This window comes from Prionailurus viverrinus, chromosome B2 (genome assembly GCF_022837055.1).
Source record: "Prionailurus viverrinus isolate Anna chromosome B2, UM_Priviv_1.0, whole genome shotgun sequence".
In the NCBI taxonomy this organism is placed as follows: domain Eukaryota; kingdom Metazoa; phylum Chordata; class Mammalia; order Carnivora; family Felidae; genus Prionailurus; species Prionailurus viverrinus.
The window spans coordinates 128556607-128580222 of record NC_062565.1 but is presented as its reverse complement, the minus strand read 5'-3'; the positions used below and the strand labels follow the sequence as shown (position 1 = coordinate 128580222).

The following is a 23616-nucleotide window of genomic DNA, read 5'->3' as shown; positions in this document are numbered from 1 at the left end:
TCACCTTTGGAACATCTATGGCTTTTGACAAATGAATGACATATATCCACCATTATGATATCATATGGAGTAGTTTCACTGCCCCAAAACGTCTCTGTGCACTGCCTCCTTTTCTCTGCATCCTTCCTAAGGTAACCTCTGGCAACTACTGATCCTTTACTGTTTCCATAGTTTTGTGTTTTCCAGAATATCATATAGTGGAATCACACAACACGTAGTCAGTTGCCACAAGTTCTGGCATTGTGTGGATGAAAAGCAGCAGCCAATTATGGCAACGGGCAGTAACATCCAAAGTAGCAGCCAATTATGTTACCATTTTGTCACATGTGAAGCGTCCTTATAGAGAATCATATATGGGGCCACACCATCCTCATGGTAGTCCAGCAGAACAACCATGTCATCTGGATTTATGTTGTCATAAGTAGAGAATTGGTAGTTTTTGAAATTAGCAAGGATGTGCTTGATTTGTTCTACAGCCCCTGTCATAAACAGTTTAACTCTTCCTTGGTCTCTGTTCTTCAAGTTTGCCTTTGATTGATTTTATATAATCTTTGATGTGCTTCTCGTAGCTTTCTGTTGTGATTCTGGTTTCTTGCAAGTGATAGTTCATGACAATATCAACAACAGCAATTAGCATGCTTCCAGTACCTTTGTCCTCAGGGCCTCCAGTGAAAGCATTTCCACTGAGTGACTCATCAGTCTTACTCTCTGTCTCACTGACCTCATGGTTGATGAGGTCCCAGCAGATGATCATGACAATGGCTGCAGAGAGTCAATGGTGGTGCTAGCTTAGCATGAGCCCAGAGCTGGAAGTAAGTGGGATGCAATCAGAAGGGCATACTGGAGGAGGAGGAAATGGGTGGAAAAGCTCACTGTTTATTAATTTGTAATTCCCTAATTATGTTGAGCATCTTTCCATTTACTTATTTGCCATCTGTACATGTTCTTTGGTAAGCTGTCCAGATTCTTTTACCTATTTAATGTTGAGTTTTTTGGTTCTTTATTGTTGACTATTAAGTGTTTGTATTTTTGAATAACATTTACCAGCTATATGATTTAGAAATATTTCTTTTCCCACTTTGTGATTTGTCTTCTCATATTCTTGACAGCAGTTTTGCAGTACAGAAGTATGTAATTTTGACTCACTAATTTAGTCAAGCTTATAAATTCTTTCTTTTATGTATCTAAAAAAATTGTTGCCATGCTCAAGGTCATTTAGGTTTTCTCCTATGTTATCTTCTAGGAGTTTTATTGTTTTATGTTTTACACTTAGGTTGATGGTTAATTTTGTGTAGGGTATAAGGTCTGTGTCTTGATTCTTTTTTTTTTTTTTTGCATGTGTATGTTCAGTCGTTCCAATACCATTTGCTGAAAGACAATCTTTGCTCCATAGTATTATGTATTATCCAAATTATTATCTTTGCTTCTTTGTCAGAGATTAGTTGATTATGTTTACGTGAGTCTATTCTGTGCTCTCTATTCTGTCCCATTGATTTACTTGTTTATTCTTTTGCCAATGCCACATTGTCTTGGTCATTGTAGCTCGATAGTAAGTCTTCAAGTCAGATAGTGTAAGTTCTCTGACTTTGTTCTTTTTCAATATTATGTCGAATAATCTGGGTCTCTTGCTTTACCATATAGACTTTAGATTCATTTTGTCAATATCCACAAATTAACTTAAGATTTTGATTGACATTGCATTGTAATCAAGGATGGAAGAAGTGACATCTTAAAAATATTGAGTCTTCCTATCCATGAACAAGAATTATCTCTCCATTTATTCCTTTATTCGTAAGATTTCTTTTATCAAGTTTTTATGGTTTTCTTCATATAGATCTTAGATATATTTTGTCAGATTTGTGCAAGTATTTTATTTTTGGGGTGCTAGTGTAAATGGTATTGCATTTTTAATTTCAAATTCTACTTATTCATTGCTGGTATATAAAAAAGCAGTTGACTTTTGTATATTAACCTTATACCCTGCAACCTTGCAACTAATCATTTATTAGTTGCAGATTTTTGGTTGATTTTTTTTTTTTTGGATTTTCTACATAAACGATCATGCCATTTTTGAATAATGACAGTTTGATTTCCTCCTTCCTAATCGGTGTACTTTTCATTTCCTTTTCTTGTCCTATCACATTGCTAGGACTTTCAGTACAATGTGTAATAAAAGTGGTGAAAGAAGATATCTTTTCCTTGTTCCTAATCTTGGTGGGAAAGCTTCCAGTTTTTCTTCTTAGTAGAGTTTTCTTCATCTTTCTTCTGCCTGGGATTTGCTTTCATCAAATTGGGAAAAATATGGGGCCATTATTTGAAATCTTTCTCTCCTGTCCTTCAGGGACCCTACTTACAGAAAGATTAGGCCACTAAATGTTTCCCACAGTGTGTTGATACTCTGTTCATTTTTTTTCAGTTTTTTTTAGGTCGATATTTTATTTTGGGTAGCTTCTATTAGTATATTTCAAGTTCACCAATCTTTTCTTCTGCAGTGTTTGGTCTGCTGTTAATCCTGTAATACTTCCCATCACAGACATTGCTTTTTTCCCCTGTGGAAATTTGATATATGTCTTTTTATAGTCATTTCTCTGTTAATGCTAATGTTTTCTTCTCCCTTACTCAAACACATGGTGTAAAGGTTTTGGTTACATTTTTAATATCCTTACCTACTTGTTGTAGCATCTGTATCATTATTAGCTTAGTTTTCATTGACTTCTTTCTTTCTTTTTTTGGTTGTGGTTTACAGCTTATTTGCATGAATTTTAAACAACAAGGAATGTTTACATATACTTCTGAATAGATTTTGTTCAGTTCAGGGAAATGAAATGTATAATATATATTTTATAAACATTGAATACTTCAGTTAAAATGTGTCCTTCAATTATATAGAAATCACATTTTTTTCATGCAATTTTATTCTCTTGGTACAAAGAGATACGTAGACTTTGAAGGCATATATAATAAACGTCAAAATACCATTTTACCAAAGTTTTTAGAAAATTAAGCAAGTTATCTTACCTTTATGGGTTTTGATTGTCTCATATGTTAAATTAAGACTCAAATATGTACCTCACAGAACACTTACAAACATTAAATTAGATATGACTCTAAGGAACCTAATGTGATGTATAAAGCACTGACTATAATTTAAAAAATGTCCCTTTGGTAGATGTCTTTCTGATGTGTATTGATTCTATACAAAAGAGACAATACCCCTACACCTAAATATAAGTTGGTGATATATCCAAATAATAACTTCATAACATTTTAGTAAAATATCAGTAAGGCTATCAGTATTAAATCATTCATTATACTCTCCAATCCCATGAACCTAAGATTTTGAGTTAATACATATGGACTCACTTAAAGTGCAAAAATTTAGTGATCGAGATGCCTCATTTCTACAATGTCAGGCAATTAGATATTTATTAATCCAATTTTTAGACTACACATTTTTTTCATCTGAATGCTTAGCATCATACAGACACAATTAGAGGAGAATACAGATATTCATAGAGCAATTTAGAGTATAATATATTTTCATATAAAATAGGTTAAAATGGGATAGTTGCAGGTTGAAAGTGAGAGATTTCATAATGTAGAAGATTGCTTTAGTAGTTAATTTACCTCACATAATAAGGTTGGATGTTAAAAGACAAAATTTAAGTAACTTTGAAGATAAAATTCCTAGAGACATGAAATAAGTAATATGAATGGCCTTGATATATGATATATAAAAGTGACTTATAAAAATTGTGATTTATATACATATATCCAAACTTATTTTATTTAGCCAAACTTAACCTAAGAACAAATTATTTCAAGTAATGAAATCCAAGGAGAGTATAGTAAAGACTTGTAATCGAGTTAAAAAACATACAATTCATTATAGTGCAAATGTTTAACTTGTCTAATGGAACTACGATAATTAAATGCTGTTCTTGGTCAGGAACATCTGAAAAAAAATGTGTACATTTTAGAAATGGGTTGGCACATTTCATTAGCTTCTGGCTACATCATTGTAGGTAGTTCTTGACTAATTTTCTTTTTATCACATGATTTTCTTCTTTAATTACCAAGAACCTGCCTAATGTTTTTCCTAATGAAGAGTGTGATTTGGCTCACTTCAGAACTGTGCCACTTCTGAGAAGATTACATTAAACTCAGATAGTGTGAATTTGGAAAGTCATTTTGATTTTAGGAACACCTTATTTAAAGCAACGTTGTCAGTGATGGGGATTAAAGAGTACACTTATTAGGATGAGCACTGACTAACATATGGAATTGTTAAATCACTCTGTTGTACACCTGAAACTAAAAAATAGTGTATTACATATATATCAAGGATGTATTTAGGGGAAGCCTTGCCCAATCATAGGCATATGTATGTTCAGCCTTAATAGATATCGTCCAGCAAGTTTCCAGAAGGAAAAAAAAAAGTGGAATTCACTTTGGAAAATTTCCCATTTCTGCTAAAGTTGAACATATTCAATCATTGTGACCTAAGAAATGTACACGTGGATTCAAATATGCACCAGAAGACAGGCAAAGAGTATTTATGGAAACATTGTCCAAAATAGCTAAAACTATAGAGAATACAAGTGTCTTCATTAGAAGGGATAAATACAGTGGGTATATTTATACTGGAATACTATGCAACAATGAAAAAAATGCTACACACAAAATCATGAGTGGGTCTCACAGATGCAATGTTAACTGAAAGAAACTGGACACAAGATTAAACACTTATGGTTCCATTTATAGGATGCTCAAAAGCAGCAAACTAATCTTAGATGATAAAAGGCAGAATAAATAGTGGTTATTTCAAGAGATAGCAGCTAGATTGTAGGTTCTGAATGGTGATTACATTAAGTTGTACATTTAAGAACTGTGTACTTTATGCATGCTATATTTCAGTAAATATGTTTAAAACTAATACGCAGCTGTTGGAAAGAGTTTCCATCTTTGGGGTGAGAAAAATGGATCAGAAAAGAAGAGTGTGGGGGGGGGGCGGGGGGGTGGGGGTTGCGGAATTCCGTTCATTTATTCCGTCCTTTGTCACTCATTCTCTTTCCTAAATTCAGTGTTACACTGCCAAGGCCTTGACAGCTCAGCCCCTGAATCCTGAGGATTGCAAACTGGGGCTCCTCCCGCTTGGAGGCGGGTAAGGATGTAACTATGTAGGGGCGCAGAGTGAGCGAGAGAGGACTCAGATCCCCTCCAATTCCGCACATTACGGCAGGCACTGCAGAAACAAGAGCAAAACTGTGCAAAGAGCAAAGTGCCTGCCGCCCCCAGGGTTTCACCTGCGGATCGCTGGGCAAGGACAAGGTGACTTCTTCCCCTCCCCGCGAACTGTCCGGCAGGTACTTTTTTAATTCCGGAGGGAAAAAAATCTTTGTTCGCAAAAGGACTGGTTCCTCTGTGAAAGGGAACAAACCGTTGAAGACTGGAACGAAGACTCAATTGCTCTGCTTTTTTTTTTTTTTTTTAATTCGGAGCCAGCGGAAGCCAGGTGCCCCATCCAGAAGTGAAGCCCCGAAGCGTGGGCAGACTTCTCCCCAAGGCCCGATCCTCTTCGGGACGCGGCAGCGTGACTCGCTCTCCCTAGACGGTAAACTTGTCCCCGTGAGAGGGAAACTGATTAAGGCCAAGAGGGTGTTGCACTTTTCAGAGCACCTGGGCGCATGAAACCCAGCGGACTGTCCTGGAAAGGAGAACATGCCCCCCAAGTCTCTCTGCAACCTCTCCCAGACCGCAGGCGCGAATCAGAGCGGCTTCTTTCCCGGGGTGTCCGAGGGGGACTTGCTGGCCGCCGCCGACGGGACGAGCGCCAAGTTCGCGATCCGCTGTGCGATCCCGTCCCTCTACCTGCTCATCATCGCGGTGGGCTTGCTAGGCAACATCATGCTGGTGAAGATCTTCATGAGCAACAGCGCCATGAGGAGCGCCCCCAACATCTTCATCTCTAACCTGGCCGCCGGGGACTTGATGCTGCTGCTCACCTGCGTCCCGGTGGATGCCTCGCGCTACTTCTTTGACGAGTGGATGTTCGGGAAGGTGGGCTGCAAACTGATCCCGGTCATCCAGCTCACCTCGGTGGGGGTTTCCGTGTTCACTCTCACCGCCCTCAGCGCCGACAGGTAAGGGCGCAGGTAGTGGTGGCCTGGAAAAGCGGCGCAGAGGGGCAGGGGTGCCCCTGGTGGGGGTGGGGGGCGAGGGAGAAAGGAAAGCCCGCAGGTGGGCAGGGAGAGAGGGAGAGAGAGTGTATCTGGGAACTGGAGTGAAAGGAGTTAAAAACGGACTGAGTTGTGAAGCTTGAAAAAATATATAAGAACAATATTCCTTTAAAAATAATTAACATTGTGTTAGTTTGAAAGTAGTTCTAAAATTGCATAGCCTAGTCTCCCTCCTCCCCTGCAAACACTCTGAAAATCTTTACTGTCTATTTCATAGAAAAGCTATAGAATAATTGGGGAACAGGGCACCCTATCACGTAGGAGCTTTGCATGTGCTAAAATCTTACAAGTGCACTTTCCTTGTTCAGTCAATAGGTAAGAATGTCTAACTTAATATTAGGAAAGTGTTTGATGTTGAGTTTTTTTTTTTCAAATATGGGGAAACATCATTTATACTTATTAACCAAATTCTGTTATTTATTCCAAGTCAAACAACTACAATAGTAAATGCTCTTCAGACAGTTGACTACACATTCTTGCTTTAATGCCTCAAGTTAAGTGATCCCCCTCCCCTGCAAACAGGTAGGTACTGAATTTTAGTATCTTAAAATGGTGGTGTACAAATACAAATTTGATATCAAACTTGCTTTTCACATATTTAAAGGTGAGACAGGTCTAGTATTTTACCTTGCAGACCAACTAAGTTCAACCATGTCATTTTTAGGTGTTGATGGCCCAGGGAAAGTGAATCCCGCTGGCAGGGCAGGCTGGAGAATCCAGGACTGCTGACTGCTGGTCCATGCCTCTCCCTCAGTCTCTCTATCATCATGCTTTCCCGCATTTAAGCAGGAGAAATGTCTGCATGGGGGTGCGGACAAAATGTCCTATTAGGCAACTGTGCATGGAGCCCTGGTTTAATTCTCTTCAGGATGGGGTGTTGACTTAAGCTATTTAGATAAACAATTGAACTTGGATGATTAAGGTGGTGGATGCACTCCTCTTCTTCAATTTACATGTTATGAGAGGAAAATGACTCCATCTAAGTGTCCCGGTATTTGCATTAATACCTTTCCATCACTCTGGCATTGAAGAGTTAATCTTTGTTGAAGGAAAGACAACAATCACTGGCGAGTTGAGAGCTTCTGTCTTTTTAAACCAAATATTATTGACTTTTTAGTTTGTGTCATATTCTTTCTAAAACCACATTCCTATAAAAATGGGTGTCTTTGGGTAAATTATATGTACCTCATTTTGCTAAGATGACACTATTTCTATTACCTTTTATACAGTTTTTTGAACCCTGTAATTAAAATATGACTTTTTAGTTTAGCTGCCCCTCTTTATAGGACCCATTTTAATTAGAAAGTTAAAAGAATACTACTTAATAATTAGAATAAAACATATTGAATAGCTATGAATACAATAGTTAAAGTTACTATCATTGTGCTTTGATTTCTGCTAGCAGCAAGATCCAGGGCTAGAGTTTATTTTATGCCATTTTTCTCAATCTATTGTCATGGAGACCCACAGGTAAATTGGCTGGCTCTGACCAAGGTCTGAGAACATGCTATTACTCATGTATTTACTGACCTTTTTGCTCTGTTATATATATCATGTACTTTGTAAATGCAGCGTGGATACTTTAATAATAAGGATAAAGAAAGGTGGGTTGCCTCTTCTGCTTGGTCCACATTCTACGTTGTGTGTTTTGGAAATATAAATTAAGGAACTGGAATCACTGGTGATGAAATTACCCAATACATTCCAATAGTCAATTAAAGTGGTTTGGAAACGTTCTGCTATATATTGTCTACATTTCTATTTTTCTTCCAGAACATAGTGATCAAGTGTTGATAAGTATTTAATCCCCTCCCATTTTATCTCACCAAAGTTTGGATTTCCTGTGAATTTGGAAACAAGTAGAGGACTAATTGTAGTTAGCACTGTGCTTTTCTGTGTGTGAGTTTATTACCCTCACAATACTATGAAGCAGGCATTATTATTATTACTATTTTAAAGTGAAGAAATCAAAGCCTTGAAATTAAGCAACATTTTCACGGTCTCACAGTGATGGAGCCAACATTTGAGCTCAATTCAAAGTCCATACTCTTTACCATTAAGCCACAGTATTACTTTTCCAGGCCTAAGAAATTATTAATGATTTTTCCTATTTAATGGTAAATAGACTAAAAAATTCAATTTAAAGCAAAGCACCCAAGAGTACAAAAGGAATAATGATTTCGAAAGCTGATTCATTAGATTCAACAAAAGGAAAGAATATCATAAAAATTCAAAATTAAGTAGTGGTAGTGGCAATAGGAAAACTTTTTAAGCAACAAATTCAATTGTTCATTAAACCAAATATCCTATCTTCATTAGATAGCTTCAATGTCTTTCCTTAAGAAAATAGAGTATAGAAGTAGAAATCACTGTAATGTAGAAAAAGAAACAGGAAGATCATTCTATTTCAGAAAGCACATCCCAATATGAAGTGGACTTCAGTGTTATAGAGCATCGATGACAGCATCACCGGAGAGCAGAGACTGAAATAAGAAATATAATATTTATGAATCAACCTTGAGGCTTAAATCACCTTGTTCTATATGACTAAAGTGTTGGGTGGGTGACACTTTCGGTTCTTGAGATTATTATTCCTTGAATTGCCAAGGTTTTTTGAGAAGTTTCAACGGGTACATCGTAGGAAAGGTCTTTTGTGTCCACTGTAGATGTGCCTCAGGGGCATTTCATAACCCCAGTGGAGGAGGAGAGACAGGGCCCCATCCGAGATGGTGAGTCTGGTGATTTTAGTTTATTTTCTACTTTTATCTTGATGATTTTTTTTTATGTTTTGAAAATGTACTTGTTTGCTTGCTCACATGAAATAGCTGATTAAAGGCATGTGCATATTCTCTGTGGTATTATGTTTTTAACAGTTTTTCATACACACACACACACACATACACACACACACGCTGGGATACTGAGCAGGTGGGATCCCATAAACATACTTTGTTTGTGGTTGGCTTACAGGTATCTCCATCACTATCTATTATAGTGGCTTCATTTCCAAACTTAGGATATAATTTCTTTGATTCCTGAAGACCTTCTGGCCTCTAAAAACCCCTAATTAAAATGCAAATAACTTTTGAGAATGAGTTCTCCTCTTTCCTTTAGAGGAAAAATTTCCCAGATTCCTAGGGCTGAACTATAAACTTAATAATTTTATGTATTTACCAATGTAAAACTAGGCATCAATTCTTATTTTTTAAATACAACTGTTAATTAAAATGCATTTTTATTTTTTATTTAAAAAATTTTTTTATGTTTATTTATTTATTTATTTATTTATTTTTAATTTTTTTTTCAACGTTTATTTATTTTTGGGACAGAGAGAGACAGAGCATGAATGGGGGAGGGTCAGAGAGAGAGGGAGACACAGAATCAGAAACAGGCTCCAGGCTCCGAGCCATCAGCCCAGAGCCTGACGCGGGGCTCGAACTCCCGGACCGCGAGATCGTGACCTGGCTGAAGTCGGACGCTTAACCGACTGCGCCACCCAGGCGCCCCCAATGTTTATTTATTTTTGAGACAGAGAGAGACAGAGAGAGACAGAGAGAGACAGAGCATGAACGGGGGAGGGTCAGAGAGAGGGAGACACAGAATCTGAAACAGGCTTCAGTCTCTGAGCTGTCAGCACAGAGCCCGACGTGGGTCTCGAACTCACGGACCACAAAATCATGACCTGAGCCGAAGTCGGCGGCTCAACCGACTGAGCCACCCAGGTGCCCCTAAAATGCATTTTTAAATTAAATATTAAAAACCTATAAAATAATAAAAATGCAATTAATATTAATTTAATGTACCAGATTATGTTGTTTTTCTGGTATTGAATAGCCAATGTTGGATTGAATGCAAACATAATTTTTTGCCAAATCTAACTAAAGTGTTAACATATTAATGATTTCAAGCTTTTAGTTGCAAGTTAGGATACTCAGATTTAATTCCATAACTAAGCTAGTTCTGTTAGGTATGATGAACCTTGAATCATTAACATTATTTGGATATTACACCAATGCAAACAGATATTCTCTTCGGTATAATTATTTGTTAAAATATTGAAACAGATGAAATGAACACCGTGGATCTAACAGTCCCAAGGCCTTCAGAAGCATTCTTATGAGTCTTAGTCCAGTGATGGGAGGGAATGCCATAATCTGTTTTCTGGGTTTTCACCAAAACTCCTGAGTGAAGCTCAGGTACTGATTAACCAGCTGGCCCCACTGGGGATGTTTTCTTCTTTGGTCTGGAGCCCTGGATAGTATGCTGAGAAGCCCTTACTTCTCGGTGCTGAGATTAGCACTTAGAGCGTGTTTCTAAACTCTTCTGAGGAGTTCAGATTGGCCACACCTACCTAAGAGAATACTCCACACTCACCCTACAGATAACCCATTTTACCAGAGCAAGGACTTTTTTTATTTTCAACTTGTTCCAAAAAGAATTTAAGGGAGCTTAAAAACAAAGATACAAACAACATACAACAGATATAAAAAAGGGAGGAAATCCAGGGAGAGGAAAAATAAAAGTTGAAGACTATAAGGTGACCTATACTGTCACAAATGTGAGTCACATGTTTGTGAACTTTCTAGCTGCCAATGCAAAAAGGATAATTTTTCATAAGAAGTGCTCAGCTGTTATTTTTATGTAGTCATAAAACAGGATAAATTGAAATCTGCACTTAATGTATCAGTTTTTAATCTGAATTTATATGGTTTTTTTTGTTGAATAAAAGTTGCTATCTTTGACTCCAGTAACTCAGATATCTTTTATTCATTAGTCTCAAATGCTTCTAGCTTATGTCCTTTCTCCTTCTCTTTAGAAGGAATCTGAGACATTGGAGAGGCTGTATAATTCTCACAATATTCATACTATTGCCATAACTTGTGTACTACTTTATAGTTTTTGAAGATTATTCATGCACCTTGGTCCGAAATTTTTGGGACACACTATAACTAAGGAGGGATGCCCCGGACATGTGGGTGATAATCCTGTATCTGTTAGGTTCTGATGTTCTAGTTGGAGACGATAAAATAGTGCAAAACACATGCTCATAAGGCAGTATTTTCCTCATTTGCAAAATAAGAATAATGTCTTCAACTGTAGAGCCAAGGGACTGTAGATAGGATCCTATTATTTCCCTCCCTGAGTATTGAGTGGAGAAAGGCCCAAAGAGAAGAGACACTATATTGGCGAGGTAGCTGCATGGTGAGTTCTGTCTCTGGGGCTCTACCACTGCCCTCCACGTTGCAACAAGTCTTTCAGTTAGTCACTTATGCTGACTCTATTTGGTCCACTTCTCAGTGGAAACACTCTCTACGGTGTACCTTGTCAGTCTTTTGCCTGTGGTGGGGCATTTAAATAAGGGGCCATCTGCTCCAGTTGAGCCAGGAAGTCAGTGAAGTTCAACACTTTCCCTATTGTTAGCTGTCCCACCAGTACACTTCCTGTTTGTGTGTTTAAAGAACAAAAATAACAATTTACATTGGTCCTTTGGTTGCTGATTCCTCAGGAGGATTGACCGATCTCCAAGGTCTTTAATAGTTTTAATTGCATTCTTATTTTTTCATTCTCAACAAGCTCTTTTAAAAAAAAAATTAAAATTTGAGTATAGTTGGCAAACAATGTTATATTAGTTTCAGGTGTACCACATAGTGAGTCAGCTTCTCTATACGTTATATTATCCTTACCACGAGTGTAGCTATCATCTGTCACTGTGCAATGCTATTACAATACTGTTGACTATATTCCCTCTGCTGTTCTTTTTATTCCTGTGACATTCATTGCATAACTGGAAGCCTCTATCTCCCACTCTCCTTATCCATTTTGCTCATCTCCCACCCCTCTTCCCTCTGGCACCCATCAGCTCATTCTTTGTATTTGTAGATCTGATTCTGTTTTTTTTTTAATTCATTTGTTTTGTTTTTTAGAATCCACACATGCATGAAATCATATGGTATTTGTCTTTCTCATATGTCTTATTTCATTTAGTATAATACCTTCTATGTCCATCCATGTTGTCACAAATAGCATGATCTCATTCTTTACGGCTGTGTAATATTCCATTCAATAAGTTCTTACTTAAAGTTTTTTAGTTAGTCCTTACTTTTACTTACTGCATTTCTAGAAAAGTTGATGCTGATATGGGTTGTAGATGATTCTCTTTTAGAAGGTGTTGATCAAATATTCAGTACGAGATAGTTATATGCTATATTTGTGTATTTACTTTCCATTATTACTTTTACTTGTGAAATAGTATGTAGGTTTTAGATAATATTTATGTAACTAGTAGATTATTGTAAGCTCTATGGAGAACCCACCCACATACCAAATATACTGACAACTTTGGTATTTGGAAAGTTTGTTTATTTCTCTATACAAAAAGATACACGTCTTCATTACATTTCCCTTTTTAATAATTTGTTGTTTTTATTCCTGTATTCTTATTGGTTTCTGTATGACCAAAGTCATTTTCAGTTTCAGTCCAAGCTCCAAAGTGATGACCGAGCTTAATATTGCTAGGTTCAAGCTTAATGAACTGTCTTTTAACTTATTGCTTTAATTACTGATACAAAATATTCAATGCTATTAGGCTCATAGCCCATCTTTGTGAAAGCCACTGATTTATTGATGTGCCGGGCAGTATTTTCTATTTCCAGTTATTCATGGATCTTCAAGGGGAACAAGAATAAACATTAAACATTTATTTATCCCAAGTCCTTATCTTCATTAATATATGTGCAATTAAGTTTTGATTTTTTTCTTCTGCAGATTTTCATTAAGAATATTTTTTTCAAGGGGTTCCTGGGTGGCTCAGTCGGTTGAGCGTCCCACTCTTGATTTTGGCTCAGGTCATCTCACAGTCATGAGATGGAGCCCCACATCTCCATCAGATGGATCTGAGCTTAAGATTCTCTCTTCCCTTTCTGCTCCTCTCCCTGCCCCTCCAACTTACTTGAGTGTGTGAATGTGCTTGCTCACTCTTTTTCTCTCTAAAATAAACAAACAAGAATATTTTTTCAACTTTCAATGTAGAGCTTCTTTACTTTTATCATTTGTGGAAATTTGAGAAGAATATTTTGAAAATGAAATTTTAATAATTGTGATTTAATTTAAGTTAATTTTTGGAAAAGAATCACATTTGAAGAGAAAATGGGTAGAAGAGGTAAAGAATTTAATTCTTCAGTTGCATTCTCTGTGATGTGCCATAGCTGAAAAAATATAGAATCTGAAGTCACAAGATAGTCTTGTGTGAATTCTAAGTCATCTGCCTACTGGCTCTGTGGTTATTTCAACATCACTTAATCCCATAGTCTCAATGCGCTTTTCTGTAAAATGGGTACACCAATCAATTTTACTACACAGGATTATTTTATCAAATGACATAATTAACATGAACATAATTAACATAATTAACATAAACAGTAGGTTGCTGTGTAACTACTTCTGCTATGTCATCTATGTGTCAGGATGACAAGTGACCCATTAATTCAAAACAATATTTATTCACATATGCAGTTAATTATTAGATAATAGGCAGTAAAGTGGGGTGCAAAATGAGCCTATTGTAAAATTAATGATGGTGATCTCTCTACCTTCTATAGCCCTTCCCCAATTCCTTTAATCATAGACTGGCTAGTTCCAACCTGTTGCCTTCATCAACATGACTTGTCATTGTCATTCCCCTTCTCATGAGACTTTCATGTGTCATTTAAGTCACACACTTTAATGGGTTAAGAACAAAGTGATTTGGCCAGAGGGTAAATCCATTTGTGTCAAACGGAATTACTGAGCCCTCGGTAATTGAATCCAGTATTTTTCATTTTTTCCAAGGTGACATCCCACTTACTACATTATTTTTAAAAGATTATCATTTTAGACATTCTGTTCTATGATCGTGAATAGATATTTTAAATAATAAATTTAGTAATTTTATTCAGAATAAATTTTACTGCTGTGAGCTATAAATACTTTTTAAAACATGATGTGACATATTATAAAGGGCAGGCATCTAGTTCTTAACGCTGAACTTTTGCTGGATTCCAGAAACTCTCTACTGCTGAACATATGTCCTTTGCACCAGACAAGCTCACAGGGGTCTTGCAGAAAGATGCTTACTGCCACAGTCAATCTACTTGAAAAGTGGTTTCTGAACCTGGTTTATATTCAGAACCATTTGAAAATCTTAGTAAAATGTAGAGACTCACATTCTATATCTTAGAGAATGTGTAAGTCTGGAGAGAAACCTAAGACTCTATCTTTCTTCAGCTCTCTAGGTGGTTCTGAATATTGATCCAGCTTGGGCTTCACTAGACTTTGTCTCCATCCCTGACATCATTTTAATCTCAACCTAATACCCGATGACCATCCCACTCTTCCAAAACTGTCTTAATAAGCAATCTCCTTGCTGCTCAGACCACATTTCCCTATTAGTTCAACAAACGTTTACTGAGAAATGACTGTGGGTCAGGCATTGTTATGCACTTTAGATACAACAATGAGTAAGACATAGGCTCCAGTTTCAAAGGAGGTTTTTGTTTTTGTTTTTATCTTTAAGGAGCATTTGACACAGAGGTCTACACTTCTTTTTGAAATTTCCTCTTTCTCTTGCTTTTGTGATATCTTTCTCTCCTTGGTCAGATTGTTCACATTTGAATTCTTTGTTGGCCTCTTATAAATGAAGGAATGACAAGCAAAAAAAAAAAAAAAAAAAAAAAAGATTATGGATAGTCTAACTAGTATGTGTGCAGAAATGTGTAGAAGGAGATTTTGAGAAATTGAGATGACTTTATATGAGCTAAAATTGATCTAACTTTCATTATATGTATTTTAATACAATGACATTTCATTATCCCTTACATTAAATTTAGACTATATACAGATATGGTAAGTGCAAGATTCAAAACAGAAATTAATGAAGAAGCATATGTATTTATTGATATTTAATACATGAATGGTGATTATGTTTTCTTTAATCCCTTTTGATTCATTATTTTTTAAGTTTTCAATTAGGGATACCTTTCTGAGACTGTCTAAAAGAAAACAAACATAACTTTTCACACATTTGTATTATGCTACTAAATTTAATGAGATAGTTTTCGTACTGAGGGACTGTTTCATTCCTATATTTTTTAAATGTTTATTTATTTTGAGGGGGGGAGGGGCAGAGAGAGAGAAAGAGAGAGAGAATCCCAAGCAGGCTCCGCACTGTCAGTGCAGAATCCAATGTGGGACTCAGATCCACAAAATGTGAGACCATGACCTGAGCCAAAACCAAGAGTCAGACGCTTAACCGATTGAGCCACCCAGACACCCCTCATTCCTATATTTTCATAAATTTTTAAATAAAGGATGATTAAACATGTCCATATTTGCTCTGTATTGTTTTACCTTTTATCCTTTCAAAGATGCACATGAAACACTGGTGTAAACCTTCTTCTCTGACAATTATAAACCATGGTTAAGGACTAATATTGATGCTTCACTAATCTGTTGCTTTAAACTATAATTTCCAGCTTTATAGAATTGTCAATACTCCCCTTTCTAGCAAATGTATATCATTTACAAGAAGATCCAAAGTTTATTTCCCTTTCCTGCAGGACATGGCTAAGAACTGTCCCTGTTGAAAAGGCCTTCTCTACCCCTTCCTTACACTCCAACTAGGTTTCTTACTTCCCCTAAACCAAGAATCCAAGAGCGGTTGCTACAGCTCTGTTATTACAATGTTAGCGGCATGTTATTGGCAATGTTATTACAATGAAGGAGGTATAACTTCCATTCCTCTTTGCAGTTTCCCCAACATGCTTTCTGTTTATGTGCTTAGAGATAAGGTGGAAATGGGAATAGGAGAGTGACGTTTTCCTCCTTTTTAAGTCCACAAAGGAAAGTTCAGAATATTCTTTGAGTTTTCTGACAACATAACAAGGAAGGCTAGTTAAAAACTTCCCTGCTCTTTCTCCATCTCCTCTACGTACAAAAGAGTTTGCGATCGGCTTTTTGGCACTTTGATCTTAAATAGGAACTGGGAGGTAGTAGATACCTAACTTTTGAGGAGAAATTCCAGCATAAAGAAGCCAAGCAAACTCACCACCAAATAAATATCTTTAAGTGTATTGGTTCATTTTTGGTTTGTTTAAAAATCTGATTTAATTATATTTCCATGAATTCCAGTAACATCATTGTAACTAATGCCAAAAAAAAAAAAAGGCAAAGAGAGATATCTGAACATGAAATAAGAAAAAAATGAATCCACAAGTGAAAATAATGTATATTGGTACTAAAATATAGTTACTTGAATCCATAAAGGGAACGGTTCTTCTAATGATCTATTCACTTGCAAAACAAGAACTTCTAGAAATTAAATATATGATAGCAGAGGGACCACTGACTGGGTGGCTCAGTCAGTTGATCATCTGACTCTTAGTTTCAGCTCAGGGCATGATCCAGGGTTGTCGAGCCCACCATTAGACTCCACACGAAATGTGGAGCCTGCTTGGGATAGTCTCTCTCTCAAAATAAAACTGAAAAACACATTTAAAAATCTAATGGTGGAAATAAAAAAAAATTATAAGAAAGAATGGACGCTAAGGCTAATAAAGCATCTTAGAAAGTAAAACCAATAAGAAGGGGGAGATGAGCTTGATAAAGTGAAAGAGGAATTAGATTCAAGTACTGAGACTCCAATTATAAAGCAAGGTGGCAAAAAAACAGAAAGAAGTAAATTCAGGTACAGGGAAAATTATGCAAAAAAAAAAAAGATCAAGTAGCAACTATAGGTAAATCGAAGACATGTTTAGGAAAGAAAACAATATATTACTTAATTCTACAGTAAGAGATATTTGGTTGGTCATAATAACAATCTAGTGACTATTTTATAAACATTTAATATAATTTACTGAATTAGGAAGTTGGTAATGGGAGAGATAGAAGTATATAAGAGAGAAAATCTTCAACTTCCATAATAGGATGTCAAGAGCAAATGTCTACAATATTTAATTCAAGAGATAGTGGCAGAAGGACATTTCTTAGACATATGGAGGTAATGATATGAAATTTGGTTCAACTCAGGAGCAGGACCTGAAATGAAATCAGGTCCTGCTTTTCTTATTCTTTACAGGCTCTTAGTGTTCTCTGATTAAAAACAAAACAAAACAAAAAACCCCACCTCTTTGAATGTATTAAGCTAATAAACATTAAAAAGAAACAGAAAAAAACAGCTAATTCTAGTTACCGATTATAATTCGACTTTTACTTTCTTCTGAACATGTAATTAAGCAGAAGTGGGGGAGTGGGAAACACATGCCTACTTTTTTCTGCCACGTGCAAAGTCTAGGTGAAACAAATGCAGTATGTTCGCTACTTTATTTAATTTGGTGTTGAGGCCCTTTGCTGTTGCTCTACTTTAAGCTTTATATGTGTCCTGGTATACAGGGGTAGACTCTCTAGATCAAAATGCAAACTGTCTTTCTCTGATTGAGGGTCTGGGAATGATCCTTGACGCAAATCAGGAAGAAGAAAGAGAGGCTCCCCTCAGAGAGATATTGAGGCCAGGAGCTGTTTCTCTCTTCCGGGCAATGGGAAACATCTTTACAGAACCTCAGACCTTATCTGCTGGTTCTGTTGCTTGAAGTATTCTGAATTTTAAGAACAGCATTCTAAATCAACTGTAAATAAGGAGAAGATATAGAGTCATGGCATGGTTAGTATCTGCTAGTTGGCAGGCACAGTAATAGGTAGTCTCTCCATTTTTTTTTTATCACAAAACTTTGAGAAAAATGTTTTTATCCCCACCTTACAGATGAAGAAAAAGACCTTAAGTGATTTTTCCAAAGGATATTAGAGTTAAGAAAATGGCTCAGGTTTGTTTGACTAAAATAATTTTTTACTGTATCATGTTAACCTCCTAGGTGTCCTATAACCTGATATACTTTCAGAAAAATATAAATAACTTGATGTTCACATATAATTTTGGTTTGTTTGCATTATGATCACCCTAAAGTGTGTGATTGAGTTAGCTGTTTATATTCTTTAAGCCCTTGTGTCCTGGAGTGTGGTTCCTTTACCATTACGATGGTGTTATATAGGAAGAGAGAGGCTTTCATGAGGTGTCAACAGGAAATAAATTTCAGCTACAAAGACAGGATGTTATTTCATCTTCAGTTCTTTCCGTTCTTATGATTGAATTATGGAGAAAATCCCAGTCTTTAAAGTTTACTAATGCCCTTAGGGAAAAAAAGTGGGAGACTAAGTCACAGAAGGTGAAGAGCATCAAAATAGAAGTTGGTAACATTATTTTGTAGACATTTTATATTTTAGGGTTTCTGTCTATTATTGCAATTATAGCAGTGATAGTTTTTTGAAAATGCAGTGATTTAAATGAAAAAAAAATGAAAATATTCAATAACTGATGATACTTGTACTATGTGTGATTTAGAAAAATACTTGCAAAAGAGGTAAGCAAATTAATGGAATTTGGGGAATGACAATTTAAAATCTTTTCCTTTCTCCGTCTTCTGTGCTAATAAGCTATGGAATGTCTTGTAGACAGACATCAGAGATTTTAAGTATTCCATATACTGCAAAACAGCTAGGGAATAACAGAGTTTTAGCACCTCTCTCTCAGCCAGTAGGATCTCTCCTTCCTTCCTTCCTTCCTTCCTTCCCTCCCTTCCTTCCTCTTTCTCCTTTACATTTTTCTTTCTAAGAGAGTAATATGAGTCATGTTGTCTTCCCAGGTACAGAGCCATCGTCAACCCCATGGACATCCAGACGTCCCGGGCATTGCTGTGGACCTGCGTCAAGGTGGTGGGGATCTGGGTGGTCTCCGTGCTGCTGGCGCTTCCGGAAGCCGTGTTTTCGGAAGTGACGCGAATTGAGGGCGTTGAAAATGGCAGCTTCACGGCGTGTGTACCCTACCCTCAGACGGATGAATTACACCCAAAGATTCATTCAGTGCTCATCTTCTTGGTCTATTTCCTCATACCACTTGCTATTATTAGCGTTTATTATTATCATATTGCAAAGACCTTAATTAAAAGTGCACATAATCTTCCTGGAGAATACAATGAACATACCAAAAAACAGGTAAGCTTGTTAGGTGTGTGGGTGGGGGTGTGTGGGTCAGATGCAATAACTGCTGTCTGCTGTTCTATGGCATGGGTTCTCAATACCATGAATGGTTAGAACAGAATCCCAGGGCACTGGCACAAGCATTAGCCTGAACTAGAAGAGATGTTGGGGTGGGAGGAGGAGGGGGGGCGCATCTCCAGTATGTGGCCATGTCAGAGCTTTGTAAAAGCCCACTGAGGTCCAGCGTATCTGCCATCTGGGCCTACAGTTATTAAAATTTAATGTATTTGAAGGCTTTTCCTTACCAGCAAATGTTCATGCAAAAAACAACATAATAAACCAGAAAATTAACTCTAAATTTATTTAATTATTGTCTATTCTCCCATTAGCCCATTAAGGATGACAGAAAGTCTGGGACAAGAATTCATCAGGAAAGGACCTAGGATCTGGGGATGAGGTTTGGTAGGATGCCAGAATGGGGCTCTGGGAACAGAAGGTAGAGAACAAAGGTGAGAGTGATCAAGAGGTGGTTGATGCTGAAGTTGTACTTTCTCTAACTCATCATTATAGCTTTTCCTATAAAAATTATATATTAATTAAAAAATTACAGTATGCACCTTATGTAGTCTTTCTTCCTTAGAAAATACTCAGAGACACTAACTTAAGGTAAAACCAGTTGTGTTAATCCACAAAGAGATGGAAATATTGTTCTAGTGGGACAGTTTCAAGTTGTGCATTTGTGTATTTTTAGCGAAGAACCTCTTCCAAAAGGTTCTGTAGGTACAGGGATATGATGGGTGTCCTTCACCAAGTTAAAGGCAAGTTGAATGGCGGATCATTAAAATTTGCTGGGCTGTAGTTGGAGGCACAGTCTGGGGCTTTGCACACTTCAGCAACAGCAGAATCTGGAAGGGTTTCTTGCATGGAAGGTAACCTCTATTTATTGATGACCATCAGAATCAGAGATCCACATCTTTTTTGAAAGCTAAAAAACCAACCAATCATTAAAATGGTTGTTAGATAAATTAATACATTCATTATCTAAATATCTAGCATCGTGGGGCGCCTGGGAGGTTCAGTCACTTAAGTGTCCTAATTCAGCTCAGGTCCTGGTCTCACAGTTTGTGAGTGTGAGCCCTGCATAGGGCTCCCTGCAGTCAAGGCAGAGCCTACTTTCGATCCTCTCTCCCCCCCTCTCTCTGCCGCTGCCCTGCTGGTTCTCTCTCTCTCAAAATAAATAGACTTTAAAATAAATAAATAAATAGATACATAGATAGGTGAGTAAAAATAAATATCTAGCCTCATGGTAGCCAAAAAATCCAGTTCATAGACTCACTGCGCTTTTTCCTTTGCCCTGTGATCCAAATTGTATCTCAATTTGGGTATTTGAGTTTTTGCTTTGTTTTCTAAAATTGAGTTCCTCCCACCTTCCAACCTCCACTTTTATTTTATTTTTTTAAATGGCCTTAGTTCTGCCTTGTGTTTTGTGAGTTTTCTGTTGGGACTTATAAACCCTGGCTGGGTAACGGGGCTTGATATCTGCTGAGAAGTAATCTCAGTGCTGACGGCCTGCCTGTGTGTCTCCAGACACAGACTGGCATGAAATTCTTCCACCCATACTCCACCTTTAGTGTGGACACTGCTTTGTAATATAAATTTCACATTTATCTTACAGTCAAGTTGCTTAACTCATGCCCCTAGGATACATCTGGACCACAGCATTTGTCGTTCCTCCTCTTTACTGCACCTTTATTTGTTGCCCCCGTCACCACTCACTACTACCCCCCAATAGCAGTTATGTTTGGATTGTAAACCTTTCCAGTTTTGGTATGTTCTAGTTGACTACCAGTAGTTTTAGCCCAGAATATATCATTTTGCCTCCTATCAATATCTTTTGATAAACTAAGTTTTCATATCATGTTGCCGTATTTAAATATTTAAACAAGTAAGACAAATACGAGCTAAACCTTGAACTCTACATATTGGAAAATAATTTTTAGATTAGAAGAGATATATGTCCAATATTTCAATTTTGTCTCTTTATCACATTCCTGAAGAGTTTCCTATAAAACAGTAAACACAGTATGTAAAGTTTACGAAAAGAAAGAAAATGTACTTTTATTTTTAAAGGTAATCTAACATAGTTAATACTTATAGGATTGACAGTTATGTCAGATGGTTTTGATTTATGTGAGTCAGAAGTTGAAATCTCAAGTTTTGTTTGTGTGTCTGTGTGGGTGTTTGTGTGTGTGTTTAATAAGGATTTAAAAAGTCATGCTTTATTTCAATTACCCTGATTTAAACAAAATCTAATACCGAATATATTTTGTGGTTCATTAATTCAGTGGATTTAATACAAACAGAAATGATTAATGTTTAAAGTGAACACAATAAGACTTTAGCAACAGGAAAGTAGTTAAAAAAAAAGAAAGAGTTTTTATAGGTCACAGTTTAGCTTGAAGACATAGCCATTTATTAGTAATTTATCATCTGGTCTTACATAAGCTGTCAAATAATTTTATTTTATTTACTTATTTAGTTAGTTTCAAGTTTTTATTTAAATTCTAGTCCACATATAGTATAATGTTGGTTTCAGGAGTAGAAGTTAGTGATCCATCACTTACATATGGCACCCAGTGCTCATCACAAGTGCCCTCCTTAATACCCATCACTCATTTAGCCCATCCCTTGCCCACCTCCCTCCATTAACCGTCAGTTTGTTTTCTGTCATCAAGAGTCTCTTATGGTTTGCCTCCTTCTCTTTTTCCCTTTCCTGTATGTTCATCTGTTTTGTTTATTAAATTCCATATATGCTTAAAATCATATTGCTAAATATATTTAATGAAAGAGCATAGTAACCAAAATAAGCTTTGTCAAACTGTTAAAATCATCACTTTGTTGAGGAAAATAGTTTTTGTATTTTGGGATGCATTTGCACGCTATGGTAAGTTTCACTTCTTTTGCGCAATGTTTCTCATGTCGATGGTTCCATTTTCATTTTAACCAAAGGGACTGTTTGTTTGTATTTGCAGATGGAAACACGGAAACGCCTGGCTAAAATTGTGCTGGTCTTTGTGGGTTGCTTTGTCTTCTGCTGGTTTCCAAATCACATTCTCTACATGTATAGGTCTTTCAACTATAATGAGATTGACTCATCTCTAGGCCACATGATTGTCACCTTAGTTGCCCGAGTTCTGAGCTTTTGCAATTCTTGTGTCAATCCATTTGCTCTCTATCTACTCAGTGAAAGCTTCAGGAGGCATTTCAATAGCCAGATGTGTTGTGGGAGGAAGTCCTATCAAGAGAGATCAACGAGCTACCTTCTCAGCTCTTCTGCAGTGCGTATGACATCTCTGAAAAGCAATGCTAAGAACGTGGTGACCAATTCTATTTTACTAAATGGGAACAGCATGAAGCAGGAAATGACACTGTGATTTCAGCCATTCAACTCACTACCTGGAAAGAACTTACCTTGCTATCTCTATGGAGCAGAGCAGAAAGAAACAATTTTCTCATTCTTACTATTGCTCAGCTGGTTCATCAGGCGATTTCATGATTGACTCAGAAAAGGCAAGACAAACACAGCTAGCATTCTTCTCTGAACAGGATTTTGCCTTGAAAAATATATATCTCACACTAAAAGTCATTCAAATGAAATTCTGTTTGTGTATAAATCAATATTGCTTCAGGATTTAAGCTGTTGTTAGAGCCAACTCTACTGTATTTATCTTTGTTTTATCTTGAAATGTATTCCTATATTGACTTGATTCAGTGATGGTAATATTCAAATTCCTATTATTTGGAAAAGGAATCATATTTCCCTGGTGAATTTTATTCATAACCACTGCATGTATATATTTCCTTTATTTAAATAAAATAGAAAATTAAAAAGGTAGAGTTTAATTACAAGTCAATAGCATTTATTGTGATTCTTTGTGTGATTAATCATAATTTATAGAGATAGCTTATGTCTGTAACTTTTAGGTATGTGATTAAAAGGTATGATGCCATTTGATTATGAATAGTAAAATAGATATCATATGAATATGATTTTACATTATGGATGTAAAACAGGTATCGTATGTCCCAAAATGATGATTCATAAAATTGTATGGCCATTTGTGTATACATTTCTAAGTCCTTTAACATTTCGATGTTTCTGTATAGATATGAGAAGATTAGTGTAATTCTGGTGAGGTCAGTCACTTACTTGTATTCTCTTACAATAGCCACCTAACAAGTGTGTGAAATCTCATTTAAGCAAGTTTATTTGGCATAGTACCACAGTTTCCTCTGACTTACCATCTTAGAGTTT

General features: G+C 36.5%; 2 protein-coding genes across 2 annotated transcripts; one reads left to right on the top strand and one right to left on the bottom strand.

The window, feature by feature from the left end:
- Positions 1 to 493: 493 nt before the first annotated feature.
- LOC125166515 (translationally-controlled tumor protein-like) lies at positions 494 to 754 on the bottom strand. Its single transcript, XM_047860383.1, has one exon. The coding sequence runs from the start codon at positions 752 to 754 to the stop codon at positions 494 to 496; it is 261 nt and encodes an 86-aa protein (XP_047716339.1).
- A 4967-nt stretch (positions 755 to 5721) lies between these two features.
- NMBR (neuromedin B receptor) lies at positions 5722 to 23137 on the top strand. Its single transcript, XM_047860073.1, has 3 exons — positions 5722 to 6143; positions 18968 to 19316; positions 22334 to 23137. Exons 1-3 carry the CDS (start codon positions 5722 to 5724, stop codon positions 22733 to 22735), a joined length of 1173 nt encoding a protein of 390 aa, XP_047716029.1. The 3' UTR covers positions 22736 to 23137.
- Positions 23138 to 23616: the final 479 nt, after the last annotated feature.

Coding starts and splice junctions, on each gene's coding strand:
- NMBR (XM_047860073.1), top strand. CDS start 5,722: ATGCCCCCCAAGTCTCTCTGCAACCTCTCCCAGACCGCAGGCGCGAAT. Junction 6,144..18,967: donor ACCGCCCTCAGCGCCGACAG/GTAAGGGCGCAG, acceptor TTGTCTTCCCAG/GTACAGAGCCATCGTCAACC. Junction 19,317..22,333: donor ATGAACATACCAAAAAACAG/GTAAGCTTGTTA, acceptor TTGTATTTGCAG/ATGGAAACACGGAAACGCCT.
- LOC125166515 (XM_047860383.1), bottom strand. CDS start 754: ATGATCATCTGCTGGGACCTCATCAACCATGAGGTCAGTGAGACAGAG.